At 38.0% G+C, this 14178-nt stretch overlaps 1 protein-coding gene across 3 annotated transcripts in view; it reads left to right on the plus strand.

Annotated features, from left to right (window-relative positions):
- The window catches only part of klf8 (Kruppel like factor 8), a 68719-nt gene extending 58299 nt beyond the window's left edge, over positions 1-10420 (plus strand). For all 3 annotated transcript variants that reach the window (XM_032533883.1, XM_032533882.1, XM_032533884.1), the window contains 3 exons: positions 351-462; positions 3743-3882; positions 4524-10420. In XM_032533883.1, coding sequence (XP_032389774.1) covers positions 351-462; positions 3743-3882; positions 4524-4705 — 434 coding nt within the window. In that variant the 3' untranslated portion in view covers positions 4706-10420. The remainder of the gene's footprint in view (positions 1-350; positions 463-3742; positions 3883-4523) is intronic.
- The last annotated feature ends 3758 nt before the right edge of the window (positions 10421-14178 follow it).

The following is a 14178-nucleotide window of genomic DNA, read 5'->3' on the forward strand; positions in this document are numbered from 1 at the left end:
ACACACACACACACACACACACACACACACACACACACACACACACACAGGCTTTGTCTTGCTAAATTGCTGGAATCCAAGCCTCTCTGTTAAGAAGTGATTAACCCCTTTTTTCTCTCTGTTTCCCTCCCTCCTCTTCTTTCTCTATTCTCTTACTTCTGCTTCTTCCATTTCAATATCATTCACTGATTTATCTCTTTCTCTGGGTCCGTCATGCTTTCCACCCTTCCTCAATCTCTTTTCCTTCTATGTCCCATCTGTCTAATTTTCCTCTGTTTTGATTCAAACCATTGTTTCCCTCTTTCGGTCCATCCTTCTGTCTTTATTCCCCCATCGTGTCCTTTCTGCAGTTCGTATTAAGCCAGGTTCGACGTCTCCAGTGGAGTATCAGAGTGACAGCGATGCAGAGAGTGGTACAGAGTCTGGATCGGCCTCCCTCAGTGCCCAGAGCCTCGACGCCGGGTGAGTCCAGCCATAGATGGACACAACAAACAGGACTACATTCCGGCACACTTTCAAATTTCAAATTTCCCCACACCTGTGTGAGTTTAAGCACAATAATTAAAAATTAAAACAGAAAGAGGTACATTCCGGGAAAAAGATGGAACTCAATGAATCACATATGCACATATTTGTGGTAAAAATGTGAAAAAATGCACCTGTGAACAAACAGCTGTCAACACCATGTTGATGTGATCTTGCTGCGTTTTCGAGAACCAGTAAGGATAACCGAGGCTCTCACCTGCTTTTATTCAGCGTCTGTCTCAGTTTTACACACCGCTGCTAAAAAATAGGGAAAAAATACCTTGTTTGAGGTTATTTTTCACATCATTATTGACTCCATCCTGTCGCTTTGCTACATCCCGATCCCGCAGTGTTGTGTTTTAGCCGTCCGCTCCCGCAAGATTTGTGTTGGCAGGACCCAATCCCAATGCAGCCCTCTACTGTGGAGCATTGTTTTGATGAGCAGGTCTCTGTTTTGTTTGCTCTTGTTCTCTACCAGCATGTGCATGATGAGCATGTAGGCAATATGTAATCCAGATTGTTGCAAATGCAAAGGATGGAAATACAAATGTTTAGCTGGTTGTAGACCTACATTGATCTTAGTAGATATACACAGATTTTTTGAATTTACAGGGCACAAGCTTAAGTTGTGACAATAACCCTTTTCTCCATAATGAGCTTATTTGTTTTTATATGTTTTGGTCTCAAAATATTCAGTTGTGGATTCCAGGATAAATCAGTTATACAAAAAAAGGCTAATTTCTTATAAAACTAAATAAAACTGCTGCTTTGACCTAGCTCAATGTCTTTATCCACCAAATAACAGTAGCAGTAGATCCTTAAAAGAACAGAAAAAGAAGACCAGTTGATATAAACTAAACAAGGTTTGACAAAAAAGCAGCCTTGCAGGTTACGTATTAAACATTCAGCATTTTGGGAAATATGCTTAATTGCCATCATTCAAAGAATGTAATAAGATTTGTTTTAAATCACCTACCAACACCTCTAAAGTTGACTAATTAACACTACAAGTCTTCTTTGTTTAACGCGTGCAAAACCAGAAATAATAAAACAATAAGACAATTATAAGACAATTTGTGGTTTTAGAAGAAGTAACGTGTTGGATTGATTTCATTAAGCAACACAGTTTATTTAAACACCCAGCCCTTTTGTGCAGCATCTCTAGCAGGGGTTGCCTTCTTCTTACTTCAGGATGCTGCTCACAGCCCAGCTGTTGTTTGCCAAGAGATAGTTCCAGTGCATAACTCAGCATAAATTATTGTTGTTACATTTCTGTTTCTGCACGGATTTAATGGTAAATAGTAAGCTTTAGGTGCTGGTAGATGTATTTGCGTAAGGAGCCACGTTAGCTAATTTCACCTGTTTCCAGTCTTCATGCTAAGCTAAGCTAACACTTCCTGACTCCAGCTGTGTAAGCAATGCAAAGACATGAGAATGTGAGTGTCACATTTCTCTTCTCAAGCAGATAAGCAAATTCCCAAAAGTTTGAACTATTCCAAAAATGTTGCTTGCTTGGAAGAAAACACTACTGTTGGAGCAGGATACGGCATGTACAGTCAGTGGTACAGCAATGGTCCATTATAAATCAGACGTCTGTGAAACTGTTGACAGGGCATTAATACCATTAACCATGCGTGATGTCATCTCAGAGTAAAGTCCATGATAGGAGTCGACAGGGCCAGCGAGAGAGGCACTAATGCGCAGCAGGGTTTATGGGAAATGCGGTCTTTGTGTGGATCACCTCCCTCCCATGCAGCCTGACTAATTACATTACTGCAGCGCTGCCATGACTGGACACTTGTATAACCTTATATAACCCTCTATACAGGAGAACACACTGCAGACGCCCCAGCTGTATCACAGGGAGGCATGCGTGTGTGTGTGTGTGTGTGTGTGTGTGTGTGTGTGTGTGTGTGTGTGTGTGTGTGTGTGTGCTCAGTACACACTTCGACATTTGGTCCTCTCAAGTGTGGACCTTATTACTTGTAGGTTACTCATAATTTAATGGTCAAGGCTGCAGAGTGAATCTTAGTGTGCCAGCGAACGTACAGCGTACAAGTACAGTAAAACTGTGTGTGTGTGTGTGTGTATGTGTGTGTGTCTCCAGTGTGTTTATTAGTAAGTCAGGATAGAGCTCCACACCCAAAGGCGAGGCCGCCTGACTGTAACTGAAATTAAGGGTGTGGATTTCAACGGTTAGCTTAGTGCTGTAATCTGCTGTTTGTGTGTGTGTGTGTCTGTGTCTGTGTGTGTATGTGTGTGTCTGTGTCAGTCTTTCTGTCAAAGTGAACAAGGGTGTTTGTGGGTATTTGTGTTTTTGTTTTTGTGAGGAAGTGTGTCTTTGTTTACGTACGTGCGTTTGTGTGTGTGTGTGTGTGTGTGTGTGTGTGTGTGTGTGTTTGCTTGTTGCTAGGCAGGGCTGTCCCAGAGCTGGGGTGTAAACAAGGTTTCGTAATGCTGTCAGCCGTCACACCTCCTAGGGAGAGAGACAGAGAAGCTTTGTCTTTTTTCAGACCAACTTTATTTACATCATGATTATCAAATGAATATCAAAAACATAGTTAACTCAGAATATTGCAATACATATATCTCAGTTATTGACATCAAAATATGAGAAAGAGAGGGAGAGATGCTGAAGTGGAAGCTCTGCAGCTGTGTATGACCCTCTGATGCCCCCCAGTGGCCTTAATGTCACTTTATGAATGAACCTGAACCAGATGGCACAGGTTGTTCTACTGTGCAATGATGAAACACATCATTGCACAGTATAGTCATGTGAAGTTGTCAAATGTATGAATGTTCTCAGGTCATACAGTGTGAAAGTTGTATTATGTCAAGGCCATATCAACATAGCATGAAGTACAATGGCACAATGAGGGCTATGCCCGGTAGGAAGTGCAATGTAAATGATTTAAACAAAGGTAAAAAAAAAAAAAACATAGATAAACAGTTTGGACAGTAATTTGCACATATGTTATTTTCTTACTAGAGCCAGATTGATTCAAGATTTTTATTGTCAGAATTTGATATCTGACAACAAAATATTGTCTGATAAACACATGCCATAATAATTATACTAAAAAACTTTATTAATAAACCGCTTTCAGCTTTAAGGAAGTTACAAAGTACATGGTTGAACCAGGATTTACACATGTCAGGACTTAGGCAAATCAAATCAGACAATTCCTTTCTTATTTTCTTAATTTTCCTTTCTCAGGTCGGTTATGGACTTAGAGCCCATCGATCCAGATTCGCCGGACATCAAGAGGAGGCGGATCCACATGTGTGACTATGAAGGCTGTAAAAAAGTTTACACCAAGAGTTCCCACCTCAAAGCCCACAGGAGGATACACACAGGTGAGACCTGGGCAAAACAAACACCAGTAACACATCTATCCAGGTTTAAGGAGCAGTTGGCCACCACAGGACCACCAATCACAGTGTTTATAGTTCTACAGCTAGGTTTTTTCAGGTATCTTTCTATCATTTTAACCCTCCCAAGGTTGCTCATTAAAAAACTGTAATCTGATTTGTTTCCTGAAAACATCCAATAAAAAGTCACTTTCTGTGACCCTGTGTCCTCGTACATTACATTTGGGGTTTGCTGCACCTGATACGGAGCTATCAAGACCCAAACCATGAATCAGCAAGGGAGAGGTGCCTTAGCATCCAGGTTACCGGGGGCGATCATGCTGAACAGCCAGAAGACACCTGCCAGCGATGGTCCAAGAAAGACAAACCCTACATTATTTTTTATCCAAACCTGTACTTTGTTTTTTTAAAGACAATGCTTCATTTTTAATTCTTATCAGGTCCTACTTATCTCAAATAGCTAGGAGAAATTAGAAATACATACCAGACAAAAAGTCTGGACTCAGGAGGACATAAGCAGATGTAAGTGATTCATCCCAACTTTCCTCTTCCCTCCCATCCCTATGTTGCTTCCTCCCTTCCTTTCCTCTCCCCTAACACTTCTGCTTGTGTCCTGCTTCCTCCAGGAGAGAAGCCCTACCACTGTACCTGGGAGGGCTGCACCTGGCGCTTCGCCCGCTCCGATGAGCTGACTCGACATTTCCGCAAGCACACCGGAATCAAACCTTTCCGCTGCACCGAGTGCGACCGCTCCTTTTCCCGGTCCGACCACCTGTCCCTGCACCGCCGCCGCCACGTCATGATGTGAACTCTGACCTCCCCCTCCCCCCCAGCTCCCTATCAAACTCCCCTACCTACATACCAACCTCTTACCCCTTGACAAAGTCCCTCACAGCACATCTTGTACCAGTGCCCCCTCACCCCACATAAACCTCACCTCTGCTTCCCCCCACAAAAGGATTTTAATCAGCAGATTAAAAAAGACACTGTATCTCCTTTCTCCTCCTCCTCTTTATCTTGAAATCACAGGAATGCACATTTTTGTATGTGTGCAAAGTGGAGGTTAGGGGATTTTTAATGTGTGTTTCAACACATCATCATCATCATCATCATCATCATCATCCTCATCATAGTCATCATCGTCATCATCATCATCATCATCATCATCATCACTGTCCACCCAACAGTCCCCTCCTTACCATCCTCCAACTCAACTTCACTTGTCACACAAGACATCACTTCCTCAGACAGAGAAGGACGGACTGAAAGTCGTCTAACAGCATCCATCTATCCATCCATACATCTATCCATCCATCTGTCCATCCATCACACACATCCATCCAAAAGAGAGGAGGATGAGGTGGGGGCAATGTCTGTTTGGTTTTGTTTAAAACCAGAAGGGGAAATTTCAAGCGGGATGTCACTTCAGCTGCCCTATTAATATTCGTTCTGTACGCATGCAGAGTTGGGAAGTTATGTGACTCCAAGCACATATTTTTGGAGGTAAAGGTAATTCCCCCAAAATACCTCAAACGGTCCCTTCTCACCACAGGAACCTTTTCAGGAACCCTTTTAGGATCTGAAAACCCATTACCTGTATTTGTAACCATTTTAACTTGAGGAACTAACAAAATGATTGCTCTAAATAAGGAACTATCGAATCAAAGAATAACAGTGTGACACTTGGTTGGTGCTAGGGACACATTTCGCTTCGTACCCAAAAGCATAAAAGAAAATGATATTCCGAGCTCTAATCCTCGGTCCTGCTCTTGGGCCAAAACTATCTGGGTGGGACAGTAATAAATAACATCCCAGACCCGCAACAAACACAATTATTCTTTTTTTTTTTTTTCTTCACATGCATATTTGTGTCTCAAACACAGACATAATTGGACTTATACTAGACAGAATCGTCAGACGTTTTTTAGATGCATTGGAAATGTGCAAAAGATACTCTTAGTCCCTGGTACTGCTTTTTAAAAAAAGGTTTAAAACAACCAAAACTCTTTGATTGTATCAATTTGTCATCAGAACTTTTGGATACATGATTTACTATAATTGGATGGATCTTGAAAGTAAAGGCTTCCCATCCTTGTGCGTATCAGTGTATGAGTTAGTGTATGTGCGTGTAATGAGCTTTTTGACAGCAGCTGAAGTGACGTCAAACAGAAATCTTCTCTTTGGCAAACATCTGAATGAGGCTAGGATATAAAAGTAGATTCTTTATCTTGTCCAGACTCCCCACCGCCATCACCCTGCACCCTCTACCCCACCCCTATCCCCTGGTACAGGGAGCTACAAGACTGTGAACCTTTTAAAAAAGATTAATTTGTTTTCATTGTATCAATCACATTATTGTTACATGCGTGTTCTCCCCCCAAGCACACACCTTCCTGATTGTCCTTCGATAACAGTATTTGCTTTTTATGCGTTGTTGTTGCTATTGTCTTATGAAATATGCCTTCTGTCTCTTTATTCTTTACCAGGGATGGCACTCTTAACAGAATGGCATCCTTTAAAAAAAATCGGATTCTTTTATTGTTTTCTGAGGCTGTGAAAAATTCAGAGGAGACACAAATAGTTTGAGATTACAAGTAAAACTCTTGTGCAGGGAATAGGGGAGCTTTTCTTTGTGTGTGTGTGTGTTTGTGTGTGTATGTATGTGTGTGTGTGTGTGTTTTGTGTGCATTGCTTGTGTGTGTTTTGTGTGCATTGCTTGTGTGTGTGTGTGTGTGTGTGTGTGTGTGTGTGTGTGTGTGTGTGTGTGTGTGTGTATGTTTTGAGACAAACACATAATCAGAATTTAAGATTTTTACGAGTGTGTGTTCCGGGCACTTGATGTTCTTTTACCTCTTGCCCGTTGAGCCTTAATAACTGAAGTCAATCTGTAAGGGCAAAACCAGAACCACTGACAGAGGACGTTTGGCCAAAGATGAACTGTGTGTCTATTCTATAAGGTTTGCAGGCTTCTACTCACCATTTTACATTGTGTACAACAGTAAGGCAGGAAATCTGCTGGATTACTTTGGCACAACACGAAGAGGGCGCTCCAGAGCAAGCAGATTTAAGTCTTTTTGAATGTTTGATAATAGCAGAGGAGAAAAATAAAGTTTAGGGATAATTAAGGATTCACATTAAGCTGACTATTGAAAAAGTGATCCCATTATTCAGAAGTTGTCACAGGGACAGCCTTATTTGTGTAAACCACAAATATGTTGACACTTTTGAACAAAACAATACTTTTCTGGCTTTGCAACAGCAGAGAGCACCGTGAACACTCAACAATGTAAACACCCTTTGCACTGGTTTCATGACCTTACAACACACTGAAAGTCACAGTGGCCGGGCTGTCTGTCAGTGGTTCTGTGAGAAACCAGGCACTGTGTCGGGCTGTCAGGGTCTGTAGAGCCTGCGATTTAAACCACGGGGAAACTAAGCGCTCTGCTCACTAGCATTTCTATCAGGGCGGGGGTCAATTCTCTTTCAACTGAGTTTGTATTGCATTTTGACAGAACTTAATTGAATGCCTCAAAATACGGACTCACTATAAATAACAGATAATTTGTATCCCTGACATAATTCCCCTAATATCTAGCTTGTTGGGAGTCCTCTCCATATCCAATCAACACATTTTTCAAAGTATTTATTCTTTATCAGATTCAGACAGTTGGAACAGAATTGAACCCCTAACCCTACCCTCTAACCCACAGTGTCCATGTCTTAAGTGGGCTGTTTTCCAGCTCCTATTCTGGGCTGAACTTGATTATGCAACATAACGCAGACCTCACTCCAAACACTCTTCTGAACTCAATAGTAGAGCAAGGGGTAATCCCTATGTTCCCACGGTCCTCATTGTAAGAAGTTGGTAAGGGCTATCTCCACAGAGATGTTTGAAATGCAGTTTGAATGGTAAAAATCTTTCCAGCCACTGTGGAGATATTGATGTTCAAGAAAACAGTCTGTCTGCAAATTTAAGGGCGTAGGTTTCAAGGAGTATAACGTCAGTAGGCTACAAGCTGTGTGTGATTTCACCATAACTGACCCAGGGAAACATACGTTGAACATTTGACCTACGGGAAAAAGAGCATTTCTGAGAACATAGAACCCTGGGAACATAGATATGCCCCTGTACAGCACTAGCTGGTTGTTGTACTGCTGATATGCTGGTCACATGGGTTGTAACAGGAACCTTAAAAAGAAGGGCCGGATGCGTAGAAGCCTGTGCCGTTGATCACTTAACAAAGCCGCCTCTGAAATCACTTTTAGAATATACGGCGAGAGTTGTGACTGTGCACTGACAAACACAGACATGAACTCAAACGTGTGTAGCCATGTCTTAATCAAGGGGCTGAGTGTGAACGTGATCAATGGAACACGCTGTTCACAATCCCAATGTGTCCCTTTACAAACAAAAAGGCAAAAACACATTTGACATTTATCTTGTCAGTCATTCAGAATTACTGTTGTTGTCATTTCAAAAGCTAGTAAGCGAGAGCAAAAGGTTATTAACCTATTCACATTATGATAACTGAGATGGACGTGCAGGCTTCCTGTGAGCTAAGTGCATGCCATAAACAGGGAAAACTGTTGTTTGGTCTGTACACTGCAAAAAAAAAAAGAATTGTCTTGCAAAGTCACTGAATCTGATTTTGATTTTGAAAAGAAAAATGAAAAGAACAAACTAATTTTAACTTTTGTTTCTCCATTATTAAGAATCTGAACTAAATTCAGTCACTTTTTGGAAGGATATTGTCCTTTTTTTTGCAGTGCAGAGCAATACAATGTTCCAATTTCTCTTAACATCTCCCTCTGCTTCAACTAAAAAAATTCCAACATAGTTACTAAGCACATCTTTCTAGAAGAGTATATGCATTTGATTGCAAATTTCTTTCTTTTGTAAACTGTTGATAAAGACATTAAGGACAATGACAAATAATAAAGATAAATCCATGTACATAAATGTATATAATCAAAAAGTGCAGAGTAAATGTAACGGGTGAATATCTATTTTTAACACTGACTAGATAATGTGAAAAAAAATCTTTTTCTTTCTTCTTCTTCTGTTGGTTTGATGACATGTGTTGTTTCTTTTCAAATCTAATAAGACATTTGTTTCGTAGTTTCTTTAAAAAAAAGAATTGGTCCCCCTTGTGTTGTGCACTCTTGTTGCATGGAGAGTAGCCTTCTTGTTTTCTTATAGTGACGTTGGTGAGCATGTCAGTGTGTGTGAGACTGTGGGGCCCCCTTAACATTGATCATCTGAGGAAAACAGAAACCCCACATTGACAATTATTAATTAAGGATCCTTTTATTATTATAACACAGCTTGATATTTCTGCACTGGACCTCATATAAAATATCAACAAAAACAGTCAGTGATGTGTGAGATTTAGTTGGTTTGGGTCTCAAGCTTTAGAAAAAGTTTAGGTCAGACGGGGCTAAAAAAAATATCAATGTTTTTTGTTATTTTGGATCAGATTGGATTAGTCTGTTTTACACTCTCCAGACTCATAGCAGCTCAAATATGTTGACATGTAACAAAAGTAGTAACATATCCAACCTGGTATACAACTTGTTCTATTACAAGAAACAGGCAGCAACCAGTTTCCACAGTCAAAATATGCTAATGAATTTTCTCCCATTTGACATTCAAACATTGAAGGAATCAAGTTTTGACACAATATGTTCTAAATGTTTGTATTTCATTAAATGGATCCCTCGTTCCTTATTCCTAGGGAGATTTTCCCCACTTAGCACATGAGTGTGTGTCATTATGCACATGAAAAATGATAATGGCCCATCGCTTTACAAGCACACTCATCAGCTCTGGTGACCATTATAGCAGGAACATTGATATATTATATACAGAGACAAACACACGCTGAAACCTCCACTGTCACACTGAGGATAGCAGATGTCACACCTCAGAGCCTGCTGACGACGACCCAGATAAAGTCTTTTTGCTGACGGAGTTGTTGGAGGGACACTGATGCATGTGTTTGTGTTTTTCCTGCTTCCTGTTGTTTCTTTTGCAGTTTGTGCAAACTTGTTTTCCTTCGATATTGTTCTAAATATTCTGTTCATGTATAAAGCAGGAATGTTCATCTGTGAACAGGTAGTGAAACATTTGAAGAATTGTATCCCAATTGAGAACTAGACGGGATAGAGTTCACGTCTGAAGGTGACGTCACTGACTGTGTCCGTCTGTGTGCGAGTGCCTCGACTCACTTCCTCTGCAAATTTTAAGTATTTTCTATTGAATGCAGTAACTTATGGGCCAGTACTATATTTACTCAGTGCAATGCAGTTATCCTTATAATAATACAATTATTAATAATATTTTTTCTTTCTTTTTTTTGTATTTGTACAGAACAAATGTGTAAAGATCAGTGAGGAAAACGTGAGCTTTTTGATACTGTGACTCATAGTGTTTAAAAGTCAGTTTCTCCCTGTACAGTTGTGATTATTTCCCCTTCCCCACTTCTTCTTTTATAGAATAAAAAATGTTTTTGGTGCAATTTAATGCCTGATGTCTTTGTGTTGTTTGTTCTCTTTTGGTGATGCTGTTATCCAGAATCCAGTGGTTTAGCAGTGTTATGGAAGAAGTCAAAAGTCAAATTATATTTTAACTAGAAAAGGCACTTCCTGTAAATGTTAAAAAGCTGAATTGCTAAAGCTAAACTGTAATGCTGACATAATTGTGTTAGAAGAAGGTGATGAAGTGAATATAGTTAAAAAGTTGGAATGATTTTCATAATATATTTTAAAGTAAAAAAAAAAGTCATATAGCATTTCTTAAAAAGGGATAAAACAGTCATAGTATAGTTTGTTGGAAAAAGACAGTATAGTATGTTGATTAAAGTCACGGTATACAATGTTTTAAAAAAAATCTCAAAAGTCATAGTTTATGTGTAGTTTATATGTATAGTATATCTAATAAGTCAGTATAGCAAGTCCAAAATCATAGTATAGTATCCTCCTGAGTTATAGTATAATATGACAAAAAAGTCATAAAAAGTTACACTATAGAATGACAAAAAAAGTCTTTGCATACTAAAAAGGTCAAAAAAGTTATAGAATGTTATGTCTAAAAAGGTCAGTATAGCCAGTCAAAATAAGTCAAAGTACAGTACGTGTTTTGACAAATGTCAGTAATTTATGTAAAAAAAAAAGTCATAGTATACTGTAGTATGTCAAAAAAAGTCATAGTATACTGTAGTATGTCAAAAAAAGTCATAGTTTAGCATGTCAAAAGATTTGATTAAAAAGTAATTGTATAGCGTGTCGAAAAAAGTCATAGCAAGGCATGTCAAAAAAAAGTGATTAAGTAATAGTATATCAAAAAAGTTATAGTATAGCATGTCGAAAAGTGATAAACTAGTCAATGTATGGCATGTCACAAAAGTGATAAAATATATAAAAGTATAAGATGTTGAATGAAGGGATAAAAAAGTCATAGTATAGTATCTTGAAAAAAGTCATAGTGTAGTGTACCGAAACAAGTGAGACAACGTAATTGTATAGTATGTCAAAGTCATAGTGTAGCATGTTGCTAAAAAAATAAAATTATAGCATTTCGAAAACAGTTATTGTATCGCGTGTGTTACAAGTCCCAGGCAAGCATACCAGGCAGGTATAGCACATTTCAGCAACAGGGCAGTTCAAGGTGCTTTACACAAAAACAGTTAAAAAAACAGTTAAAAAAATAAAAATAAAATAAAATAATAAAAAAAAGTCATAGTATAGCATATTGAAAAAAGTCATAGTATAGCATGATGAAAAAAGTCACAGTACAGCATGATGAAAAAAGTCATAGTATAGCATGATGAAAAAAGTCATAGTATAGCATGATGAAAAAAGTCATAGTATAGCATGATGAAAAAAGTCATAGTACAGCATGATGAAAAAAGTCATAGTATAGCATGTTGAAAAAGGTCATAGTATAGCATGTTGAAAAAGGTCATAGTATAGCATGTTGAAAAAGGTCATAGTATAGCATGATGAAAAAAGTCATAGTACAGCATGATGAAAAAAGTCATAGTATAGCTTGATGAAAAAAATCATAGTATAGCATGTTGAAAAAGGTCATAGTATAGCATGTTGAAAAAGGTCATAGTACAGCATGATGAAAAAGGTCATAGTATAGCATGATGAAAAAGTCATAGTTTAGCATGTTGAAAAAGGTCATAGTATAGCCTGATGAAAAAAGTCATAGTATAGCATGATGAAAAAAGTCATAGTATAGCATGTTGAAAAAGGTCATAGTACAGCATGATGAAAAAGGTCATAGTATAGCATGAATGAAGTCCATAGTTAGCATGTTGAAAAGTGCATAGTATAGCCTGATGAAAAAGTCATAGTATAGCAATGATAAAAGTCCAGTATGCCTGATGAAAAAGTCATAGTAGTCATGTGTGAAAAGTCATAGTAAACAATAGCATGATGAAAAAGTCTAGTAAGCATGTTGAAAAAAGTCATAGTATAGCATGAATAAAAAGTCTATTATGGCATGATGAAAAACCATAGTATAGTCAGTTGAAAAAAGTAATAGTATGGCATTATGAAAAAGTCTAGTCTAGCATTGTTGAAAAAGGTCATAGTATAGCATGAGAAAAAAGTCATAGTATGGCATGATGAAAAAAGTCTTAGTATAGCATGATGAAAAAAGTCAGTATAGCATGATGAAAAAGTCATAGTATAGCATGATGAAAAATATAGTATGGCAATGAAAAAGTCAGTATAGCATGATGAAAAAATCATAGTATAGCATGATGAAAAAAGTCATAGTATGGCATGATGAAAAAAGTCATAGTATAGCATGATAAAAAGTCTAGTTTAGCATGTTCAAAAAGGTCATAGTTATAGCATGATAAAAAAGTCATAGTATAGCATGATGAAAAAAGTCATAGTACAGCATGATGAAAAAGGTCATAGTATAGCATGATAAAAAAGTCATAGTTTAGTATGTTCAAAAAGGTCATGGTATAGCATGATGAAAAAAGTCATAGTATAGCATGATGAAAAAGTCATAGTATAGCATGATGAAAAAAGTCATAGTATAGCATGATGAAAAAAGTCATAGTATGGCATGATGAAAAAAGTCAGTATAGCATGATGAAAAAAGTCATAGCATAGCATGTCAAAAAATGTATAAAAAGTCCTTTTAATGCATATCAAAAAAGTCGTAAAAAGTGACAAGAATTCATAGTATAGTAAGTAAAAAAGTGATCAACAAATTATAGTATATCATGTCAAAAAGTGATAAAAAAATTAATAGTATGGAATGTCAAAAAAATGGATTAAGACTTATAGTATAGCATGTTGAAAAAAAGTCATAGTATGGTATGTTGAAAAAGTGATAAAAAGTCATAGCAATTAAAAAAAGTGATTAAAAATTAATGGTATAGTATGTCAAAAAGTGATAAAAAAGTCATAGTATAGCATGTTGAAAAAAGTCATAGTATAGCATGTTGAAAAAAGTCATAGTATAGCATGTTGAAAAAAGTCATAGTATAGCATGATAAAAAAGTCATAGGGGAGGTTACACCGTCAAACAAGTGAAGACAGAGCCAACAATTTGTGAGTTTAAACAGTTTTTTATTTTAAAACAAAAATACAAATTTGAAAGTTTAGAAAAATAAGATCGTGGTTTGGATTAAAACACAATAGTATGTATACACATTTGCTTGGGTGAAACCTTTGTGTTGTTGCTCTACCGCTGCCTCCATTGGTTAGTTTGTGTTATTGTGTGACTTTGGTGACTCCGAACTAACCCTGTAAAACACCAAAGTCAACAAACAGCTGCCTCCTTTGTATGTGACGGATGTCAACACTTAAATAAATTCTCACGTTGTAATACATGATAAATGATCCTCCCAGCGTCTGATAACCCATTTATTAACTGTTTATACACATGTACAAATCATTCACATGCAGCTTTAAAGTTGAAGGTTAGTTCTCTCAAGGTTGACAAAGAAAACCTTGGTTCATCATATTTCGTCTGGCGCATTCATCCAAATTAAGTGTTAAAGATATTTATGTAATTTAGGGGGGTTAAAATCAAGTGTCTATCCACAGTGGCGGCCATTACAGATGCAACACATTCTATAAACAATAACTAAATTACCCTTAACCTTAAGCAAAACATCACATCCTCACTTTTAGGTTCCTGGAGAGGGTCCGTCAGGGGAGCATCCACCTGCTTGTTGTAGCGCCGTTCTAGCCGATCCGAGTGTGGTTCTCGGACCTGATGGCTCTCCTGGACGGCCCGCCGTGGGCCTG

Source organism: Etheostoma spectabile, chromosome 13 (genome assembly GCF_008692095.1).
Source record: "Etheostoma spectabile isolate EspeVRDwgs_2016 chromosome 13, UIUC_Espe_1.0, whole genome shotgun sequence".
NCBI lineage: Eukaryota > Metazoa > Chordata > Actinopteri > Perciformes > Percidae > Etheostoma > Etheostoma spectabile.